This window comes from Rhinolophus ferrumequinum, chromosome 21, assembly GCF_004115265.2.
Source record: "Rhinolophus ferrumequinum isolate MPI-CBG mRhiFer1 chromosome 21, mRhiFer1_v1.p, whole genome shotgun sequence".
Taxonomy (NCBI): Eukaryota; Metazoa; Chordata; class Mammalia; order Chiroptera; family Rhinolophidae; genus Rhinolophus; species Rhinolophus ferrumequinum.
Genome location: NC_046304.1, coordinates 38,585,853 through 38,607,756, shown reverse-complemented (window position 1 = coordinate 38,607,756; position 21,904 = coordinate 38,585,853). Strand labels below are relative to the sequence as shown.

The 21,904-nt window shown below is 49.6% G+C and overlaps 3 protein-coding genes across 4 annotated transcripts; 1 reads left to right on the top strand and 2 right to left on the bottom strand.

Annotated features, from left to right (window-relative positions):
- Positions 1–358: 358 nt before the first annotated feature.
- Positions 359–7,456, top strand: VAT1 (vesicle amine transport 1). The gene is made up of 6 exons (XM_033090344.1): positions 359–847; positions 4,019–4,226; positions 4,634–4,804; positions 4,901–4,990; positions 5,528–5,769; positions 5,901–7,456. The coding sequence occupies exons 1-6, from the start codon at positions 440–442 to the stop codon at positions 5,982–5,984; spliced, it is 1,203 nt and encodes a 400-aa protein (XP_032946235.1). The 5' UTR covers positions 359–439; the 3' UTR covers positions 5,985–7,456.
- On the bottom strand, positions 5,525–16,049 carry IFI35 (interferon induced protein 35). 2 transcript variants are annotated; one of them, XM_033090345.1, is made up of 8 exons: positions 15,951–16,049; positions 9,370–9,477; positions 8,845–8,992; positions 8,666–8,772; positions 8,378–8,564; positions 8,179–8,285; positions 7,726–7,956; positions 5,525–5,661 (listed from the first exon to the last, which is right to left on the bottom strand). In XM_033090345.1, the coding sequence occupies exons 1-7, from the start codon at positions 16,017–16,019 to the stop codon at positions 7,765–7,767; spliced, it is 918 nt and encodes a 305-aa protein (XP_032946236.1). In that variant the 5' UTR covers positions 16,020–16,049; the 3' UTR covers positions 5,525–5,661; positions 7,726–7,764. The 2 variants fall into 2 exon arrangements, with proteins under 2 accessions (XP_032946236.1, XP_032946237.1); XM_033090346.1 differs by lacking the exon at positions 15,951–16,049 and adding an exon at positions 15,861–15,926.
- Positions 16,050–17,575: 1,526 nt separating this feature from the next.
- RPL27 (ribosomal protein L27) lies at positions 17,576–20,554 on the bottom strand. The gene is made up of 5 exons (XM_033088972.1): positions 20,402–20,554; positions 20,082–20,164; positions 18,943–19,112; positions 17,773–17,883; positions 17,576–17,661 (listed from the first exon to the last, which is right to left on the bottom strand). The coding sequence occupies exons 2-5, from the start codon at positions 20,160–20,162 to the stop codon at positions 17,613–17,615; spliced, it is 411 nt and encodes a 136-aa protein (XP_032944863.1). The 5' UTR covers positions 20,163–20,164; positions 20,402–20,554; the 3' UTR covers positions 17,576–17,612.
- Between the last annotated feature and the right edge of the window lie 1,350 nt (positions 20,555–21,904).

The window sequence follows — 21,904 nt, the reverse complement described above, 5'->3', positions numbered from 1 at the left end:
TTCTTTGCTCCAAGTTTGCCACTGGTAGACCACACGGAATGGGTAGAGTCAGAGCCTGAGGAACAACTTGGTTGGGTTCGGGTCACGGGTGGCTGGCTCCCCAAATCTGATGTCAGCTCAGGTTTTGGGATCGTCCTTAAGACTGCCCCTTAGCATATTTTTTAACTTACATGAGGTTTACTATGAATAAATAAGTAAATTAAATGGCGATCTGCATGATCCCAAGAATGACCTTCCGCGTGTCTGTCCCCAGATGTTCCTCATTTTCACTTTTCGCGCGCCCTGGCCCTTTAAGTGGGCGCGCGAGGCCCCGCCCCGGGCCTGGCGCCCCGCCCCACCCGCTCAGGATCCGCAGCCGCTGCTCATCCTGAAGCGCGCCCCGCCCTCTCCAGCAGTGTACACTCGGTACAGCTGTGCGCGCACGTCGGGAGTTCCAGCCATGTCTGCGGAGAGAGAGGTAGCCGAGGCGGCCACCGTGGTGGCGGCAGCCGAGGCAGGGTCCAGAGAAGACGCCTCTTTGCAGCCCCCGAATGCCGAAGCAGCCGGCGACGCCCAGCCCCCCGCGGTCTCCGAGGGGGCCGCCGCCGCTTCGCCTCCGCCGCTGCGCTCTCTGGTGCTCACAGGCTTCGGCGGCTATGACAAGGTGAAGCTACAGAGCCGGCCGGCCGCGCCCCCGGCCCCCGGGGCTGGCCAGTTGACGCTGCGCGTCCGGGCCTGCGGGCTCAACTTCGCTGACCTTATGGCACGGCAGGGGCTGTACGACCGGCTGCCGCCGCTGCCCGTCACTCCGGGCATGGAGGGCGCGGGAGTCGTTATCGCTGTGGGCGAAGGAGTCAACGACCGCAAGGTGAGCGGGCCAGCGCAGGACAGGGCAGTGAGAGGCTGTGCAGGCCGCGGGGCAGTGGGGCAGGAGTGGGCGGGTGCCGGGGGTGTGGCAGGGCAGGGGAAACTGGCATGGACCCGGGGAGACCGGCATGGAGGTGTAGGAAAGGAACCTGGGTTCTGAGGTCCTGGAGAACTGGATTAATATTTGGGGGATGGAAGTGGAGACGGAGTTATTTCGCCCTCCCCAACCATTTTTTAATTGTAGCCGCCGCCCAAAAGTGGCGGCGGCGGCGGCGGTGGTAGTGGTGGTGGGTGTGTGTGGGGAAACAATAAGGCGCCCGTGCGCATGCGCACAACGACCCCCCATCCCCAGTAAAACCACACCTGTACCCCCTGCCCACCAAACCCTCCCCGGGTAATTGTGGTCTGTGACCCTGAATGACGGTTAGTGCCTCTTTCCCCTAGGGAGCTTGCGGAACTATGTCGTCGGAGTTGGGCGGGGGCGCAGCGCTGTGCCAGAACCCTAGTCACATGCAGCCCCGTGGTCTGTGGGGGTGTGAGGCGGCCCCTCCCAGAGCAGGGCCAAGAAACGAGGCACGCCCGTCATGGAGGAAAGGGAGCCTCCACCACCCCTCCACTGGCCCTACACTGGCAGTCTGGTTTTCGGGGGGCGGGGGGAGTTACGGGGCGGGGGGCGAGATTGGGTCTTTGGATCTTTGTCTTGGACTCTGTCTCCCATGACTGCAATATCTCCTCCTCCGGTGACTCAGCTTCGGGCCACCACCCGGGGCTGCCCTGGGAAACGTTCAGGCAGGCACAACCCCCCTCTGCCTTCCTGTGGAGGACCCTCAGAAGCCCCAGCGGTTTCCATTTGGACTGGGGTGGGGGGTGTGGCACCGGAGCAGGTTTGCCCAGCTCTGCCCGTCTGTTTCTCTTTTTTGTTTATCGTTAAGCTTAGCCACAACCCGGGACACCAGAGAGTTCCAAATGACCAACTTTTTGAGAGACCTGGGGTGAGCCTTTGCACATCATTTATTTAGGGATTTCTTTTCAAATCAGGTCCCTGCAAGAGAGGCCCCTCAGATAAATGCAGCCTTCCTCTAATGGGACCTGCCACTCCCAGATCCCAGAACTGGAATTCTTGGATTTATTGTACATCTCCTCTTTAAAGGGCTTCTTCCTGGATTCAGCTGTGGCGCTACCCTTTCCACTGACTTCTAAATAATCCCACTCTTGAGAAGGTGGAGGGAATTGTAGTTCACGTTACTGCTGAAGGCCACCCACCTAACCTCCCTCCCCACACTTTCCGCTTGGTAAATACAGGATATCCTGTCCAGGGCAAGAATCTGATTGTAAGGGGCTGGATTCTGTGAGGAGAGCCCCCCCCCCATAAGGGCTAAAACCCTGCTCTGTGATGGGCTGAGGGGTGGGCATTAGCCTGGGTTAGTGGTGAGCCTTGATCTGGACCTGGCCACCACCCAGAGTGACCTAGCCCTCTAGCATGTTTGCCAAGTCTGCTAGTCCTGAGTCCTGGGGTGGATTGCTTCCATTCCCCAGACCTTATCTCAGACCAGTGCTTTCAGGGAAAGATCCCAGCCTGCCTTCAGTCATCCTCAGTGGAGGTGGGGCCTTGAGCACATGAAAGAGGGTATGTGGGGGAGTCCCATCCCCCTTCCCCATGGTTCCCAAGTCTCGTTAATATACAGAATTCCCATCGTTCCTGGCAGGGACCAAGACAGACCCAGATTGTCCCAGAACAGCACCCACACCTCTGTCTCCATGCTCTTCAGATGGAGCGAGGGGAGGCCTTCCTCTCTCCTGAGAATGCCGCTTTCCCGTCCTCCCCCTGACCCCTGTTGCTAAGTTGGAGGAAGGGTTCTGGTGGGGTTTTTTTTGCTCCCTTTTCCTCCTGCAAGGAGGCTGTCCTGCAGGTGGCTAAAAGTTAGGAAAATACGTTTTCCCGGTGGGTGGAATTGTGTGGCTCTCTTTGTCCATCACCCCTATCTTTGGGTGAAGGTGTCTTCTGGGTCACCAGTGCTGGCTCAGATACTTCACCTGAGGTGACCAAATCCAGCCCTAACTACTCAGAGACCTTTACCTTCGCTGTGGTAAAGGTAATGGCCCTTACCACATACTCCCTCTTCTTTCAGTTACTGGATTAGTGACCTGCCCTCCTTGCTCCTGTTATTGTCATTATTAGCTAACACTACTAAGTGCCTACTATGTGGCTGACACTGGGCTAAAAAAAAAAATCACTGAATGACTTTTTCACCACTTAATCCTCCTAACTGCCCTATTTTACAGATAGGAAAACTGGGGCTCAAAACGTTAAGTAATTTTTTTATTTGCCCAAGGTCACACCGTCAGTAAATAGTGGACCCCATTTTAACAGAAGCAGTTTGAACTCTTCAACACTTCATACTGCCTTAAGTATAAGCTTCTTTTATTTTCCCCCTTTTCTTCTGCTTCTTGCCCCCCACTCTGGTTCAAGCCATTGTTTTTCTCAGTCTAGTGGTGTAGGACACAGCTCCCCGGTGCAGGCTGGTATTACGAGGCTTGCGCTCCCCTGGCTGAGGCAGTCGGTTGCTGGTCATCGGTCAGCTGCTCACAGCAGCTCCCGGCAGCTCTTGCTGCTGCCGGCCACTCATGGTGTCACACAGTAGCCCGTGGCAGCACTCAGCAGCCTGGGGCAGCTCACGCCAACCTCCCGCTGATCATGGCAGCCCAGCTCCAGGGAGAGCTGTTGTTCACAATCTTAGCTGTAGAGGGCGCAGCTCACACTGGCCCACGTGGGAATGGAACCCGCGACCTCTGCTTTAGGAGCACTGTGCTCCAACCACCTGAGCCACCTGCCGGCCCAGTACAAGCTTCTTGCCTCAGGGATCTTGCACAATAGTGGAGTCGAAGATCTGTAAAATGGAGATAAGGATAGTATCTGCCTCAAAGATCTGGTGTAAGGATTGGTTGAGTGTTTAAATATAAAACAGTTACAATAGGGCCTGGACCTTGGTAAGCTTTCGATAAAGGTAAGTTGTTATTGTTTTTGATGACATTATTGTTATCATCATGACTACTGCTGCTGCTTCTGCAGCTACTTCATTACGAGAAAGAGGACCTTGTACATAAGTGGAAGGTCATAAATTGCTGCTAGGTAAATGAGTGACTGAATCATGCTCTTCTTTCATTCTTCAAGGTAGGGGACCGGGTGATGGTGTTGATACAGTCAGGCATGTGGCAGGAGGAGGTGACCGTGCCCTCGGCCCAGACTTTCCTGATGCCTGAGGCCATGACCTTTGAGGAAGCTGCTGCCTTGCTGGTCAATTACATCACAGCCTACATGATTCTCTTTGATTTTGGCAACCTACGGCCTGGCCACAGCGTCTTGGTACACATGGCTGCAGGTGACACGCCCCTTCCCTTCCTTTATTTTCCCTCTTCACCCCACCCAGATTTCCTTCTAGGCCCCTTCCCTGCAGCACGGCTAGATTGTTGTCATGACAACACCAGGCTGCCTTGGCCTATGGCGCCTAGAGGCCTCTGCAGTATTGTTGCCGTGGCAACATTCAGGCACCAGGTCCAGCCTGGTGTGCTATCCATAGCAACATGCCCTCACCCAGCATCCCTTCCCTGCCAGCCACCCTCCCCCCAATTCTCAGTCATAGAAATTGGACATGGGATGAGGGGAGAAAGCCTCCAAATGAGCCCAGGCAAAATGAAAGTGATGGAGTGTGGGTCCTTAAAAGACAAGAATGGAGAGTGGTGGCAGGGTGACTCTATATCCCCTCCTTATGAAAGTGTCTTGCTGCAGGGGGCGTGGGTATGGCCGCCTTGCAGCTATGCCGTACAGTGGAGAATGTGACAGTGTTCGGAACGGCGTCGGCCAGCAAGCATGAGGTGCTGAAGGAAAACGGGGTCACACACCCCATTGACTACCACTCAACTGACTACGTGGATGAGATCAGGAAAATCTCCCCCAAAGGTGGGGTCAGGGTGGGAAGGGGTAGAATGGCACAGGACAGGGAGGGGATCTCCAGATTGGTGGACTCTAATGCTGGGCCCCCTTACTCTGTGACAGGGGTGGACATCGTCATGGACCCTCTAGGTGGGTCAGATACTGCCAAGGGCTACAGTCTCCTCAAGCCCATGGGCAAAGTGGTCATCTATGGTGAGTCTGGGCCGGGCTGGAGACGGACTTGGGGGAAGCGGGCTGGGACAGAGGGGCCCAGGACTTTTGAATAAAGAAGAGACAAGGACACAGGTGCTCCAGAGAATCAGGGTTAGGATGGTCCTGGGTGTTGCTTTGCCTTCAGATTGCTGCCTCCTGGGCGCAGCTCCCGTCATTCTCTTTCACAACCTTTCCTGTGAGTCATAGTAAATTGTGTATTCTTTCTGTGCTCCTGTTTGGGTTTATTCCTGATGCAAAATCAACCAGTTTGCCTTCTGCCCTACCCTCCTGGGCTTCTTGGGCAAGCTGCATTTCCATTTAAAAAATGATTTCACACAAAAATAAACAAATAAAGGTTAGAGCCATTTTTGAGTCAGCTGGAGTCCTTTTGGGCCTGGTGGCCTGCAATGTGGGGGATTATTCTTCTGTCCCTGGTGTGGATGATTGTAAGGGGCCCCCAGGGGGCAGGTGAGCATGGGTCCAGACACACAGGGATGTGCCTGGCACCTGGATTCACAGGCTGTGTCTCTGTCTCAGGAATGGCCAACCTGCTGACAGGCCCCAAGCGGAACCTGATGGCCCTGGCACGCACATGGTGGAATCAGTTCAGCGTGACAGCTCTGCAGCTGCTGCCGTCCAACCGGGCTGTGTGCGGCTTCCACCTGGGCTACCTGAATGGCGAGATAGAGCTGGTCAGTGGTGTAGTGGCCCGCCTCCTGGCTCTGTACAACCAGGGCCACATCAAACCGCACATTGACTCGGTGTGGCCCTTTGAGAAGGTGAGTGTGATGGCTATGCAGGTGGGGTCCCAGGGGTAGGATTCCTTGGAGGAGGAGGAGAGCCTCCTCCCTTAGGCTGGCTCTGGAGGGGCTGGATGGCACTGGGAGCAGAGTCTTGTCTTCCTCTCCAGGTGGTGGATGCCATGAGGCAGATGCAGGAGAAGAAGAATGTGGGCAAAGTCCTCCTGGTGCCTGGGCCAGAGAAGGAGAACTAGGGCTGGGGCTGGGAGACCCTCGGGGCCCGGGAAGAGAAGCTGGGAAGCCACGTTCTGTTGGCCACCAGACCCTTGCATTTCATCCTCTATCAGAATTGCTCTGTCCTCACTCCTCCAAAGGTCTCCAGTGATGACCTCTCTCCCTCCCTGTTCTTTCTCTTTCGTCAGGGTTGCCCCCCTCCCTCTTTCCTGCCCTCTAAGGAGGTTGGGAAGTGACCACTTGGATGTCTGGGCCCTGCCAAGGGGACAGGGAGGGTCAGAGGGAGGCCGGCTGCTTCCTGCCCCCACCCTTTCCCCGGGCCTGCTGTGCTGCTTTTGTGCCAAGGCTAGCCAATCCCTTCCCATCCTGTTCTGTGAGCTTCCGCCTCTGCTTCATCTCCCCTCCTGCCCCTGCCCCACCACCTCCCCAAAGAATTGAAATGTCAGCTCAGGATATGGGGCCAATCTATGTGAATCCAGCATGTCCCCGTTTTGCCCTAGTGTCCCTTCAACCCGGGCCAACCAGCGCCCACCTCTGAATTCCCTTGCCTCATTGCATGGCCTCATCCTCCTGTCCCCAGTTTTTTAAGCACAATTGGGCTTCTTCCACCTCCAGGTTTTGTCCACTCTTAACCAAGGTTGCCTCTTACAACAAGGGCAGGAATCAGACCTGCTCCCCTAGGTCATGACTCTGTGGGAGGGACACAGAGCCCCCCTTCTTTCACTGAGTTCTCTGGATTTGTTCTCAGTGCCTTAGCAATGGAAAACCTGTGCTTGTGTATGTGGGGGGGTCCCTGTCTCGCACCTCTTTCTCCACCCCTGTACTCCCCAGTGCCTTCCTTGTTCTGGTGGAGCTGGGTTTTGCTGTTCCCCAGTCCCACAACACTGCCAAAAATCTGTGTGTGCCAGTGGGTGGGGGGCCAGCCCCTACCCTCCTGGGGTCTGTGCTATGTCTTGTCTTTGGGGCTGTCATTTTTCTATAGGTGGTTTAGGAGAAAGGTGGGGAAGCTTTCTCAGCCTTGTAGATAAGTGTGGCATTCACCAGCCAGAGCTCTGGGAGGCAATGCTGTCTCTTTCTTGTTCTGGGACCAAAGTAAAAATTAAAGCACATCTCTGTGCAGTCATGAGAGGCCCTCTACCCCTGCCTTCTCAGAGCAGGGAGGCAGCTCTCCAAACTCAGCCCCAAACTTCGTTTACATTGGTGGGGAGATGGAGCAGGGGAGTAAAGGGAGGGTGGGGTTAGGACCTGGGTGGCTTGGAACCAAAGTGGGGACTTCTTAGGGTATGGGGTGTAACTCCCTCTGCTCTCAGAGCTGGAATTAGGGAGGGTTATTGCCACAACCATTGCCAATGGGAGGCAGAGGGGAGGGGCTCAGCCTCTTTACTTTCTAAATGAGGACTAAATGGTGTGAAGTGCCACTTCTGCTTTTGTGTACCCCACCCCTTTACCGAAGCTGCCTTTGTGTTTGTGTCAATAAAAAGCCAAACCCTGGGTCCTGGACGTAGCTTTTGAGAGTGGAGGGGAAGGTGAGCTGGTGGAAGGCCAGTGCTGATAGTGGAAGGTTAGAGTTTCTGCCCTCCCCCCAGCCTCCTTCCATGCCCAAATCAAGCTTCCTTTCATGAAATGAAATGAGGAAGGACATCGTGCCATGCAGGCACTTTTACTGTTCCGGGCAGTGTTTTACAACTCGGATTCCCTGCCTACTGTTGACCAGCATGATCTCTAATCCGAGTGCACCCAACCCCAGCCTGTTTTCAGTACCTTGGCAGAGGGGTGGAGGGTGTTGACAAGGGCAAGCTTCTAGCAGGACTCAGGGGTGAAGACGGCCAGGCCTTGCTGTCCTGGGGGCACGACTATCAGGGTCTCTACCTCCCCTCCCCCACGGGTGGGCTTCTGGAAGTGGATCTCCAGGATGTCGTGCAGCTCCGGGCCGTCCAGGACATCGGGAATGTTGAGCACCAGCACAGACTGGGACATTGACTGGGGCCTGATCTGGAAAAGGAGCCGAGAAATGAGCAAAGGCTTGTGGGAATTGGGCTGGGGACAGAGGTTGGGGTAGGCACTGCCCAGGGGTGCATGGAAGGGGCAGGAAGCCTGGAGAGGCTGGCAGCAGAGAGGTCAGTGGGGTTTGGGGTTCGGATCCTCTCTTGAGCAAGTTTTTGGTGGGCAGACTGGTTACCTGGCCCAGCCCCCGTTCTCCCCCTGCCTGCTTACCTCGGCCTTCTGGATCTCCCCACTCATGTAGGGAGAGACTTTCAGAGGGAACTCCTGCCCACCCAGTGGCACTGTGAACTGGCCAATCCGGCACAGGTTCTGGGCCACTGTGGGGACAGGGAGGGGTGGACCTTTAGCATCAGGGCTTTCCTCCTTAGGCCTGATGCAGCTGCCCTACTCTCCCCAGTGGGGCCCTTACCTTCATCCTTAGTGAAGCCCAGCATGACACCCCCATGCAGCAGCTCCCGACTTTCCACGTCACCACCCCCATTCTTGGTCTTGCCAAAGAAGATCTCCAGCTTGTCCAGCAGCTCCTCGTCTCTCAGCTTGAGTCCAGCAGGAAGCCCACTGATGAGCACTCTCTGGCCACTCATTTGGCTGGACACCTAGGGGGAGACAAGAAGGAGTGGTCCCAGGCACAGCCCCACTCCCTGGGCCCAGATGCACAGCACCCCCTGCATGTCCCAGGACCCTGCCATTCTATCACCTGGAAGGCGGTCACCACGGGCAGCTCCAAGGGCTGGACTTGCACCCGTAGCCGGATCTCTTCCAGGTCGATCTTATGCTCCTTTTGTTGCAACACCCGATCAGCCACTGGGTGGGGGCGAGAAAGGTCAGCACTGGGAAGCCTCCCAGCCTCCCTCCCAAGTGTTCCCAAGAGCTCACCCTTGGGGTCATCAAAGTTGACCAGAGCAGAGCCTCCAGGCAGAGGGTAGTAGATCCGCAAGTTGGAAACCAAAGACTTGGGCACTTCCGTGCCCTGCTGAGTTTGTCCTCGGAATACCAGTGGGACTTCAGGCACTGGGAAGGGGACCTAGAGATTGGGGAGGGGGAAGCTGATGCAGCCTTCAAGGGTGGGAGAGTTCCCCACTCCCAGCCAGGAAGAAAGTGTCCCCGGTGCCATGTGATTGATACTGAGTGCCAGGGATGAATACATTTATTGAAAGAAGAGCTAGATAATGAGTGGATGACTGCAGGTCAAGCCTGGCCTGCAACTTTACACGCAAGATCTTTGTGCTCACACAAGCCTGTGAGATAGGTAGCTCCACTTTACAGATAAGAAAACAAGTTCGGAGAGTTCAAGTAACATACTCAAGGTCACACAGCAAGGAAGTGGCAGAACGAGGAGAGGAGTGAAACTAAAAACTCCCCAGCGCTTTCTCCCAAGCCACAGCCCTTCTCCCAGCTTACCTTGTTTTGGGGGCAGTTCCTGAGCTCCCTTTTCAGCTCCTGCAGCCTCATCTTTAGTCTGGCCTGCTCCTCCTGAAGGAAGCGGAATTGGCTCCCACTGTAGAGTGCCTATTAGAGCAGAGGGGAACGACCAGATCTCCACCTGCCTTTCCAGAGAAAGAACAAGCCCAGGGGAAGGGGGTCCCAATTCTGGACTCTCCAGGAACAGTGTTGATACTCTGCCCAAGAACAACCCAACCCCTTTACCCAGCCCTGGGCTGGTCCTGGCCCCCTCTACTGAGGATGTGGTGCCTCAGCCACTCTCCGAAGGGCAGGAGGCTTTCGCAGTGGCCATGGCTGGTTCATTACTGAGACCTAGAGTTTAACAAATACGGATTGAGTTTCTGTTGTGAGGTGCTGGGCTCTGACACAGGGCAGTGGAAGAAAAGGTCCAGCCCTCAGGCCTGTATAAAACAGTACCCAAGACTGCACAGTCACAGGATTGACTGTAGAGGACTGCAGGAGTTTGGAGGAGGGACAGTATGGAAGGGGTAAGGCAGCTAGGAAGGTCTCCGGGAGGAGTGGGGGCTTAGGGTTGCAAAATGTCATACTACTATGTATTAAGCACTAATTATATGTTAGGCATTGTGCTGAGTCCTTCATATGAATTGTTTCACTCAGTTCTCCCAACAACCGTATGAGATAAATACCCTCTTATCCTTATTTTACAGATGAGGGAACCGAAGCTCAGAGAGGTTAAGTGACTTGCCCAAAGTCATTTGGGCCTAGGCAGTCTGACTCCACACTGCTAACGTGCTTTACAGTGAAGAAATCAAGCCCAGAGTTGGGGAGTTGTTTACCCCACATCTCCCAGCTTGTCCCTTGACTGCCACCCCTTCTACTGTTTCAAGCAGCCTTTCAGGCTCAGTGTGATCTGGAGCAGGTCCAGAGAGAGAGCTGACAACATGGGCAGGGGAATGACACAAGGGATGTGAATAAATGCACCTTTGTTTGTAAGTTGGAACAGACGTTAGCTGGCAGAGTTCACACTGTGGTTGGGAAGCCTGATAAATAAGGTCAGCCCAGAGTCTAAGTGTGAGCTCACTTGGGAACAGGACTTTGTCCTGGTCATCTCTGTAGACTCAGTGCTCAGCAGAGTCCCTGGCACAAAACAGGCATTCAGCAAATGTGTGTTGAATGAATGAATGAATGAATGAATGAATGAATGAAGTGAGAGAATGACAGGCAGGGAGCATATTACAGAGGGCATTGAAGAAGTTTAGTGAGTTCCCTCTATTTTAAGCAGAGGAAAACTAGGGCTTGCATAATGCTGGTTTATGAGTACTGAGGAAGGTAGCTCATTCTTTATATTTCTGTAAACAAGGGGTTGCAAATTCAGTGCCTGTAAGGGCCAGTTAGATGACATCAGTGAGTCACGGGGCCAGTGGTGGGGACTCTGACAAACTGGAGAGAGCATATCCCCACTGAAGGGGCAACCTCTTAGCTCTAACCAAGCTTTTTTTTTTTTTTTTTTTAATTTTTTAAATTTTTTATTTTTTTTATTGGGGAAGGGGAACAGGACTTTATTGGGGACTAGTTTATACTTCCAGGACTTTTTTTTTCCCCCAAGTCAAGTTGTTGTCCTTTCCATCTTAGTTGTGGAGGACGCAGCTCAGCTCCAGGTCCAGTTGCTGTTGTTAGTTGCAGGGGATGCAACCTACCATCCCTTGCGGGAGTCGAACCGGCAACCTTATGGTTGAGAGCCCACTGGCCCATGAGAGAATCGAACTGGCAGCCTTCGGCGTTAGGAGCATGGAGCTTTAACCGCCTGAGCCACCGGCCGGCCCCTAACCAAGCTTTTTGACATGGGAATGTGGTCCCAGTATCCCATAGCTTTCCATTTTTTAAGGGAAATCAGAAATCTGAATTTTTATTTGAAAAAGATGGCTGAATTTTAAAAATATATGAAAAATGAAATAGGGGGCTGGATTCAGTCCAACCTCTTTTTTACTTCTGCTTTACATCTTGATGTAATTATACATAATTGAAAATCTAGTAGTTGGCAATGTTATTTAATAAATAGCTTAATAAAAATAAATACATAATAGCTTCCTAAGTAGTCTCTTAAAGAAAAATCCAAAAGGGGGAGTTTAGATGTGATATCAGTAGGAAATGGGGGAACTAGTGAAGATTTCTGAAAGCAGGAGTGAGGTGATGGACATGCTGTTTAAAAAAGATCCTGGCAGTGATGGCAGGATGAACTGGGGCAGGAACTGTGGAGCAGGGAAAACAAACGCAGACTCCGTGGCTCTCGTTCCCACCTCTGTGATGGGAGCTGACTGGGCCTCTGGCAGCAGGCACAAAGGAGCACTTACGGATGAGTACATTTCACAAGGACAAGCCCACAGACTCTGGATGTTTGTGTTAAAGAGACAGAGGAGAACAAACTGGAGAGACAATACCACGTTGCAGACCTGGGTGCCCAAGAGTTTGGTATAATGCCATTGACCCAGCGGGCAAGGAAAGAGAGCCAGTGGTTATCGAAGGCTTGCTAAGTGCCAGGCACAGTTGGACTCCATCTCATTTAAGTATCACAACACTGCCTCCTGTCTCCAAGTCCCAAGTGAAACTTCTCTTTTACAGGACCCTCTTAAGGACAACACAGGCTGATTGTAGACTTACTTGAATTCAATTATACAGGCTATTTATTTACATAACAACAACATGGACTCTAAATGCAAGCCAATGTCTATCGGGTGCTCAACAACAACAAAAATCGCAACTCAGTCTACTTTGAGCTCATTGAGAGACTAAATTCTGGGTATTTTAGGGATGGGTTTACGATTTAAAGTTAATTTTGACTACATACATGCTTCTGCCTTCCTTGCTGAGTTTAGAACATTACCAACCCATAAGATAAAATCTCATGCGATCTATGTTCATTATGGGAGTATTGGGAGGCAGTTTAGCATAATGGTTAAGAGCGTAAATTCGGGGGCTTACATCAGTTCCTCTTACTACTTCAAGTTATTTAACTCCTGTGCCTTGGTTTCCTCACCTGTAAAATGAATATAATAGCAGTTTGCACCTGTAGATAATTTTGTTTGGAACAGTGGTGCCTGGCACATAATAAATGCTGGAAACAGGCTCATCAAGTTTAACTAATGGGCCAAAATAAGTCAAACCCAAGGCCACTGAAGACACTTAGGGTCAGGGACAGGAGTTGGTGGATAAGATTCTGGATTAGAAGCCAAGAGGACGGAAGAGGTCCCTGAGGGACAGAGCGTTAAAAGTGTAATCTTTGAGGATACCTGGTTAGAGATCAGGGGAGAGACAAAGGAATGCAGATAAGAAATAGAAGGTATGGTCAGAGATAAGCCAGGCCAGGGCCAGGATTGGGTAATGTCAGATACACAGAAGGAGGAGGGATGAAAGAGACCTGCAAAAAAGGGCTACAAGAAGGCCACTCACTGCTCACTTGCTCACTCAGTCACTCATTCAACATTACCTACTGAGCATCTACCATCTGCTCGGCCCAACTCTAGGCCGTGGGGTCATAGAAGTGAACAAAACAGATAAACCTTCCTTGTGAACTTTATATTCTAGGGGATGAGCCAGACAATAAGCAGAATAAAGTAAAATGTACATTATGTCAGTGATAAGTGTTATGGACAAATACAAAGCAGGGAGGGGAGGACAGAAAGTGGTAGAGGACAGTTTTAAATAGGGTGATTAGAATACCTGATCATATACTTGAAGGAAGAAGCCATGTATACATGTGGGGGCAAGTTCTATGCAGAGGGAACAGCAAGTGCAAAGGCCCTGAGGTAGGAGGAATTTGTCAGGTGTATGTGGAGAACAGCAAGGAGGTCAATATTGGTGGAAGAGAGCGAATGAGGGTAGAGTGGTTGGAAAAGAAGTTACAGGGGAAACAGGGTTGAATCACTGAGGGCCTTTTACTCGAAGTTAGGGGAAGCCATAGGCAGGCTTAAATGTTCACAGGATTCCTTGGCTATTGTGTGAATAGACTGATGTGGGGAATTGGCACAAGCAGGGAGACCACTTAAGAGGCCATTACAGCATCCGGATGAGCGATTTTGCTGGCTTGGACCAGGTGATAGCAGCAGATGTGGTGAACAGCAGTCAAGAGTCTAGATCAGGGGTGTCAAAACTGCGGCCCGCGGGCCAACTGCGGTCCACAATCCATTGTTAATTGGCCCACAGCAAATTCCAAAAACATATTTAGTTTACTTAAATAAACCAGGTGAGGCAATACGTACTTCACCTCGAGTGAGTGGCCCGGCTGTGTGTGTATTTTACCGCATGTGGCCCTTGGTGAAAAATGTTGAAAAAAGTTTGGACACCCCTGGTCTAGATAGACTGAAGTTGCTGATGGGTCAGAAATAGGGTGTGGAAGAAAGAGAGGAGTCTGGGATGACTAAGCTTTTTGGTCTGAGCAACTGGAGGGAAGGAGAGCCATTGGTTGAGGTGGGGAAGGAAGACTGTGAGTGGAAGAGATTTGGGGCAGAAAGTTAGGGGTAGTTTTGAACATGTTAGGTATGAAGTGCTTATCTGACATCTCAGTAGAGACACATAGTGACAATTGCCTCTACCGATCTAGCATTCAGGGAAGAGGTTCAGGCTGGGAGTATAAATTGGGAATTATCCATGCAGAGAGATTTAAAGTCACAAAACTAAATGAGAGCAACAAGGAGGGTAGGTATAGATAGAGAAGAGGTCCAAGAGCTGATTCTGGGGCATCCAACACTAAGGTAGGGGGAACAAGGAGAATGCAGAGGAGAGACTAGTGAAACCTGAAGGAGAGGAGAGGTGTAAAGAAAGGAGAATGAGTTTTAAGGAAGAGGCGGATGAGCCAGCAGCTGTGCCAAATGCTGCTAACAGGTCAACTAAGATGAAGAATGAGAAAGACCACCGAAACTGAGCAACAAAAAAAATAGTCCTGCTTATCATAAGTAAATGGCCGAAGTTCACGTACAAAGATGATTATTGTAGCCTTGTTTATAACAAAATAAGAAAATGTCCCACATCAGAGGAATAGCTAAACAAATATAAAATATTATAGCAATTAAAAGACATGTTAATGAAGAACATTTAATGACATGGAAAGATGCTCACAATAAGGCAAAAAAGCAAAATATAAAGCTATATAAAGTATGATTCCCTATTCTGTTGATTCATAAGGATATTTATTAATGCATAAAAATGCATTAGAAACTCTGGGAAGATAGATAACAAAATGTTATTAATAAAGGCTGTGTCTCAGTAGTGAATTTGGTGTGAGTAAAAAATAAAAAAGTCTCCTGAACCCACTTTCCTTCCTTTTTAATATGTGAAGGCCCTTTAAAGGAGCAGTTTTAGCAGAGAGGTAGGCATGAATTGCGGGTGAATCAAGATGGTCCTGGGGAACTGGGGTTCTGAAAAGGTTGGCAATAATATCAACAATAACAAACGTATATTGAGCACTTAGTATGTGCCAAACAGTGTGCTACGTCTTTTTACTGTATTAACTTATAGATTATCTAGTTTAATTTTTGCAGGTAGATCTTCGTGTGAGGGTTTTACTATCATTCCCATCTTACAGATAAGGAAATGGGGCTTAGACTGTAAACTTTAGAGAGGCTAATAACTTACCCAGGGCCACACAATTGGAGGAACCAGGATTTGGAACCAGGCAGGTTGGCTCTAGAGCCTGTGGTCTTTCTTATTATATTTGAGGGACAAATGGAAAATGTCTAAGTGAGAGATCAGTGTACTTGTAATGGGGTAGTATCAGAACAGGAAAAGACTGAAGAAACTGGAGAGGGGGTGAGATTCATTCGTTCAACAGCTGTTTATTGAGTATCTACTGCCTGCCGGGTAGTGCTAGGCACTGGGGATCAAGGGGGAACAGCGTAGACTGGGACCAGTCCTCACAGAGCTTAGTCTAGTATGAGTAGGGGCATGCACGGGTCAGGAAGTGGTGGATCACAGCAGACAGGGGGAAGGTTAGTTCTCAGAGGAGGTACACTTCTTACCCCTGACCCGGAAGAGGGCCCATGGTTAAGCTTAGAAGTATAAGCAGCATTTGTTGGGGGAGCTCTCAGGAGATAAGAGTGTAAGCATTTCTTAAATGTTTAGAATTGTCATTAGAGCAGTTCTTAAACTTTTTAGGTCACAGAACCACAGATCTGTTGAATGCATGAATCTCATCCCCTCTCGTTTCTTCAGTCTTTCCTTTTGATACTACCCCATTACAAGTATTTAATGAAAACTATGGATTTTTTTCCTCCAGAAAAATGCACATTCACACAAGGAATTCGTGGGATCCTGAGGTACAGGTTATAGAATTGTCTTTGAGACAACAGGTTATGGGTATAACTTCATAGGGGAGAGGAAATCGCAGCCGCACTTCTCCCCAGACCTCATCAGCTTTAAAAGATGGGCAGGGCAGATTCCCAGCCAAGAGTGCTCCTCTACTTCTCCCCACTCCCAACACCCTCCTCCTCACTTACAGTATCTTCAGTCGCAGACATGGGTTCTGGAAACTGGTTGGCAAGAGCCGAGGCTTCAGAGCTGGACACAGACTAAAGTCTTGCTCCTACCTTCTGAGGGGCTTCGATCTTCCCCAGCAGCGCCCTTATTCTGCTTGCAGGCTTTGCTTCCACTTTCATTTCAGCGAAATCCCTGCCCTTCCGTGCTCACACGCCCCTAGCTGGTTTCCCCACCCCTGGGAGGAGCCTTCCTGGCCTCCAGGTTGACTTCACCGGGCTATGAGGCCTCAGAAGCTCCCTACTAACTAAACGGAATTCTGGTCTCAATCAACCATTCGTTCCCAGCTATCAATCCAAGTGAAAGCCCATTTGTAGAATTTTGTCTGCTTCGTTAATGGATGTTTTCCTGGAGCTCAGAATGATGCCGGACACATGCATTGATAAAACAAAGACAAATGCCAGGACAGATTAAACCCCTCCAAGTTCACAAAGCTGTAATAGTATTTGTTGAGAGCTGTTATATGCCCAATACTGGTTCTACTTCACACGAATTGAGCTCAATCTTCAAAACCCCACAAACCTGGTTCTATTTTCCCTATTTTACAGATGAGGTTCTAAACTTCCGAAGTACAGAAGTATATAAACTCACCCAATGTTACATGACTAAGAAGTGAAGCATGTATCCAAACCTGGACAGTATTTGAACTTGGGCCTTGAGGCAGTGGAAAGAACTTGAATTTTTAGTCAAAGGAGGGCTTAAATTCTGTTACATCTGTGACTGAAAAACTACTTAACAGGAGTCTCAATGGAGATGCCCAATACTTAAAGAAGCCAAGTGAAAAGTACATAGATTTTTACACCAAGAGTCACTTACTGAACTCCTTTCTCCACCATCCTGGGTGGGAAGTGCACCAAGTGCAAAGCTTGGCAAATACAGGCCTCTGAATCCTAGTCCTATCTACTTAGAACCAGCTCAGCTGGAGAGCCTATTTCATTAGTAAAACAGGGTCACAAGTATCCCAAGCTCCTTGAATCATCCCCTTCTTGCCAGTCAGCTAGCCAGGCCATTTGGGTACCTCTCCCTGGTACTATTGTTTCCCCGAAAATAAGACCTAGCCGGACATCAGCTCTAATACGTCTTTCAGAGCAAAAATTAATATAAGACCGGGTCTTACATAATACTGGGTCTTATGTTCATTTTTGCTCCAAAGGACACATTAGAGGTCTTATTTTCGGGGAAACATGGTACGAGGAATGGCTCCTCTGGACCTCCATCCCTATTTAGTCCTCATCGGAGAAGCACCAATGTCATCAGACAATTTGCTAGAAATTCTTACCAACTAAATCTAAGCCATAGGGTGGGGTGCTGGTACTCTGGTTTGACAATCACCAGTGCTAAGGTTTAGAACTTCAGGTTAGTGGTTCTTAATCCAAAGTGGCCAGTGCCCACTCAAGCAGGTCCTTTCGTTGTCACAATGAGGGTGTAGGAGGGGTGGCTCAGGTTCCCTAGTTGATAGCCCTTTTGGGAAGCTCAACAGATCACTTTACCCGTTGAGGGCAGCCAGATCATTAACAGATCACCAGGCCAAGTACCATAGTTCAAGTCTCACAAAGAGGTTTAGATTTTATTTCCTATTTTTGTATTTCTCCATAGCCCCTCATCCACCACCGTCTCTCATTTTATGACTGTTCTCCTTTCCCAAATTAATAATACACACAACAGGCAGACACAGGAATATTTTTTTGACTTTTAATGACTGAAACAAAAAAGATCTAAAACCGCAGCTTCTGGAAGAACCATTTGTTCTTGCCGGTCTTATACCTAGAAGGGGGGAAAAAAAAAAGACACCAATGAGAAGAGGAACAGAGACAAAATTCCCGTCACAGGAATTAGAACACCATACCGGAACATCCACTACCAAAGCCTACTTACCTCTCTTCAAACTTGACCTTGGCCTCCCGTCGGGCCTTGCGTTTCAGAGCAGGGTCTCTGAAGACATCTTTGTTGACAACAGTTTTGTCCAAGGGGATATCCACAGAGTACCTAGGAACAATGGTGGGGAGGTAGGATCAGCCCATCTGCTGCCAGGGCCTTCACAGAACCACCCAAGGCCTCCTGGAATACTGGGGTACCTGAGTCTGACTCCATAGGTGCAATCATCAAAAGCTGTCCCAAAGTCAAAGATTCTTTGAAAATCTACAATGTTAACACTCATTTATATAGATTCAAGCCATTGAAAAACTTCATTCTCAATTTCCTGACTACTCATTTTCTAGCTAAGCACCATCACTTTATTAGATCTTCTTTACTTTGATCATGGTGGGTGGGTGGCTAGCTTTCTATTTGGAGTCATTGGATTTAATACTGTTCAAGTTCTGCCTATGCAGGGCCAGAGTCTCATTATGACAATGCAAAAGCTGGGTGGCTAGTTGCCCCAATCTCACCGCTTTCCAGCACTTGAGAAACAGCTTTGCTGTTTTAGGTCAGCAAACTAAGAGTGACACACGTGAAGTCCCAGCAGTGAACTTTAAGGCACACACTACTGGATTCCGGCAATTATTGTTCAGCACTCCTTCAAATCTTCTATTCCTTTATAAACCTCGTACTAAAATAGTGTATGTGCAGTGCAATATTCAATATTCTGAAAGGCCAGGAACCAAAGGGTCTGGTAGTTCAGTGGAACTGAGGGAGACTTGTTTTCACTTATTCACCATTTTTGAAAGCCTGTAACTATCCTGGAGTAGAACAGTGGAAGAGGGCAGACCAATTCCTACGCCTCTGTTTACTGTGGATGGAAACAAACTTTTACTCAACAAAGAATTTTTAGGTGAGAGAGACAGATAAAGAGCAAGCATGTAAGAGACTGTTCAATCCTGCTTGGCCAAGTTAGGACAATCACGACAGAAAAAAACCAAGAACGTGGCTGCAAGATGGATGAAAGGCCAAGACTAGAAACACAACCACTTTGTAAGTGATGATCTGAAAACGATGTCTCTTCCTCACTCTGGAATGGGTGCAAGGCTGTCTCCTTATTCAGCAGGGTGGGGGGTGGGGGGAAAAAAAGAAAAAAGCCACTTTTATTCCCATGCTTGAAATGCTCACCTTGTGGGCATGAGGTGATTGTAGTTATAAACTTTCACGAAAGATTTGATCTTTGACCTCTTAGCAATTTTCTTCTTGCCCATGGCAGCTGTCACTTTTCGGGGATAGCGGTCAATTCCAGCCACCAGAGCATGGCTGTAGGGGCGGTCTGAAGTGCCATCATCAATGTTCTGAATGAGCAAGAATTACATTGGTTATCAACTGAGGGCCTGATTAGGTCCCGTGCTCGATACAGGCAGGGCATGTACAGAAAGGATACTCCCACCCCTAGGTCTGAGACCCACCATTGCAGAGAAAAACCACACAGAGCAGACACTAAGTGCTATGCTAGATGCCCATAGTAGTAAGTAAGGGTATGGAAGGTACGCAGTCCCACCAGGAAGTATCTGAAAGGTTCCGGGGAGGTAAGAGATTTTAAAATAACAGTTAACATTTATGAAGCCCCTGCTACTGCCAAGCACCGATTCTTGGCACTTGACAATTTTTAACTTCTTCCACGACTACACTGCTAGTAAGGGGTAGTGGCAGGATTCCAAAGCTGGCAGCCCAACTCCAGAAACCAGTCTCAAGCAGATGGAGGAAAGGGAACCAGGGGTACACCAGTGTGCCCCAAATAGCCAAAAGCAGTGCTGTGTGTGGCCAGAGCTTAGGGACATCTAGAGGCTAAGACGAAGGTAGAAGGCAAATCGTGAAGGGCTAAAATATGTTAAGTAACCAATTTGAATAGAAACAATTTCTCCTCTTTTTACAGAATCCCAGCTGCAGCACTTACTACCTGTATGACCTCGGGTGAATTACTCAACACATCTATACCTTAGCACTAAAAAGGAATGTCCTATGGTTACTTCAAGGAATGGACATGAAAACACCTGTAAGGCAGTAGGCAATGTGTCAGGCACCAAGCAAGCGTTCAACAACGTTGGCCAGGTGGAGGGGCGCATTGTGTTACGTTCCCAATTCAACTCACGTTTGTTTTTATTTTCCATCTTCCTCTTCCGAAAACCCCCATGCATTCACCCCCACCCCCACCCGCAATGCTCACGTCCCAAAGCTAGTTCTTTAATTCCAAGCTTGTCGGCATTCCGAAACCGGCCCGATTCCCTGGAAACAAGGGCGTAGAGGCTCGCGAGGCCGAGTACCTTCACGATGACCGCTTTGCGTCCGGAGTAGCGTCCGGCCAGGACCAGCACCACCTTCCCAGGTTTCATAAACTTGCCCATTTCTGCAGAGAGGAAGAAGGGGCCGCTCAGACATCCGCGAGCCCAGGCTGAAGGCCCGGAACTTCAGACTACGCGCACTGCCGTCTCGGCCCCGTCCTGCGGGCCCTGCTCACAGGCCATGATCCGCTACAAAGCCACCTGAGACCAAGGAACTGAAAGTGCCCAGCGCCGCCCCGCAACTCGACCCCCAGGCTGCGGATGGCGGTGGATTGGAAGACCCTCCCCAGGGCTCTACTCACCGACAGCAGCCACTGGGGCCTACAGCAGAAAGGAAAGAACCGCTCTTCCCCTAACCTTTCACCCCAGAGGGAGGTGATATCACTTCCGGCCCCGCCCCTCAGGGTCGGCCCCGCCTCTTGCGTGACGCTTAGACTCTGGGTTGAGGGCGGAAGGAGCTCCTGTGCGGAAAGCAGTGCCTGATGGTTTGTTTATTCAAATCAAACTTTATTAGCATCTCCCGTAGTAGACAAGAGCCAAGGAGTCCTGTCTTTCGCGTGCGGATGGAATAGCGAGGAAGGCTGCCCCCTTGGTTGTAGTTCCTTTCTCTGACGCTAGGAGGGGGACACAATTTGAAATTTACTTTTTTTCCTTGGCAGAGTCAGGAAACAAAATAACACATTTTTTAGTGCACACCGTGTGAACTGTTCGGTGTAGGAGACGAAGATCAATCAAACAAAGGTACTTGCCCCCAACATTTAGAGTCTAGTTATAGACATTACAGACTAGAATAAGCAGTGAAGGTGGCGAAGGATGATCATGGTGGTAACAGCAGCTGCTTGCCCTGTACTAAATTGAGTTAATCTATTTACATATATTATCTCACTTGATCCTTATAACACGCTAGGAGTTAGGTACTATTATCTCCATTCTACAGTTGAAGAAACTGTGGTTTAGAGATATTAAGTAATTTGCCCAAAGTCCACAGCTAGGAAGTGGTGGAGTTGGGAGAGATGCAAATAGCCCTTTTCACCCATATACTGTTTACCCAGTCACCATACTGAGCACCTACTCTGTGCTAGGCACGTTGGGTAAGTCGACAGCCTATTTAATTTTCTTTCCATTTAGACACGAGGAAATTGAGATTCAGTGAGGATAAGTTACCTCTGTCTGAGGTTGAGCCCAATGAGTAGCATAGATGGGATTCATATCTAGGTTTGAACTCAGGTCTAGTTGGCTCTAAACTGAATTATTTCCCATCACTCACTGGAAGAGTGTTTTTAGATGGTTCTAATTTCGGTGTCTTCTGAGTTCAAGAGAAAGAGAAAGCATCTTACAGTTTTTACTCGTCTGAACATTGAAAAATCTGTAGGATTGGTCTTGGGCAAGATGTGGGACCAATCAACGGTTCATCAATTCTCCTGGAGGGTCTCCAGGGACCAATTTTTCCTTGCAGCCCTCAGGACCCCTTTCCAATGGTTTATCATCCTAATTACATACTTATGTTTCTACATTCAGTTAAAATATTTTCTGCTTTAACTTGGAATATGACATTTTAGAGTTAGAAGGGGCCTCACAGATCTACTCTGGTCTCTCAAAGAGGACAATTCTAGAGCAGCAAAGTCTGAGTTGGTGATGCAAAGTCTCCCCATTCCCAACCCAGTGCTCTTCCCACTATAACACACTACCCTCTGTGATTTCCATCTCCGTGATCTCCCAGCCTCCTTATCTGCTTTTGTCTCTTTTGCTATTGCTTCCTTGGAAAATAGAAACCAAACCCAGAAATCTAATAATTGCCTTGGACT

Bases quoted from the DNA above. Each gene is read 5' to 3' on its own strand.
- VAT1 (XM_033090344.1), top strand. From the start codon at position 440: ATGTCTGCGGAGAGAGAGGTAGCCGAGGCGGCCACCGTGGTGGCGGCA. The intron at 848-4,018 runs GTGAGCGGGCCA...TCATTCTTCAAG, and splicing joins AAGGAGTCAACGACCGCAAG to GTAGGGGACCGGGTGATGGT. The intron at 4,227-4,633 runs GTGACACGCCCC...GTCTTGCTGCAG, and splicing joins CTTGGTACACATGGCTGCAG to GGGGCGTGGGTATGGCCGCC.
- IFI35 (XM_033090345.1), bottom strand. From the start codon at position 16,019: ATGAAAGTGGAAGCAAAGCCTGCAAGCAGAATAAGGGCGCTGCTGGGG. The intron at 8,773-8,844 runs GTGAGCTCTTGG...GCCCCCACCCAG, and splicing joins CAACTTTGATGACCCCAAGG to TGGCTGATCGGGTGTTGCAA. The intron at 8,565-8,665 runs GTGATAGAATGG...GTCTCCCCCTAG, and splicing joins CCGTGGTGACCGCCTTCCAG to GTGTCCAGCCAAATGAGTGG.
- RPL27 (XM_033088972.1), bottom strand. From the start codon at position 20,162: ATGGGCAAGTTTATGAAACCTGGGAAGGTGGTGCTGGTCCTGGCCGGA. The intron at 19,113-20,081 runs GTACTCGGCCTC...TTGCTCATTCAG, and splicing joins GCAAAGCGGTCATCGTGAAG to AACATTGATGATGGCACTTC. The intron at 17,884-18,942 runs GTGAGCATTTCA...CATTGTTCCTAG, and splicing joins AATCACCTCATGCCCACAAG to GTACTCTGTGGATATCCCCT.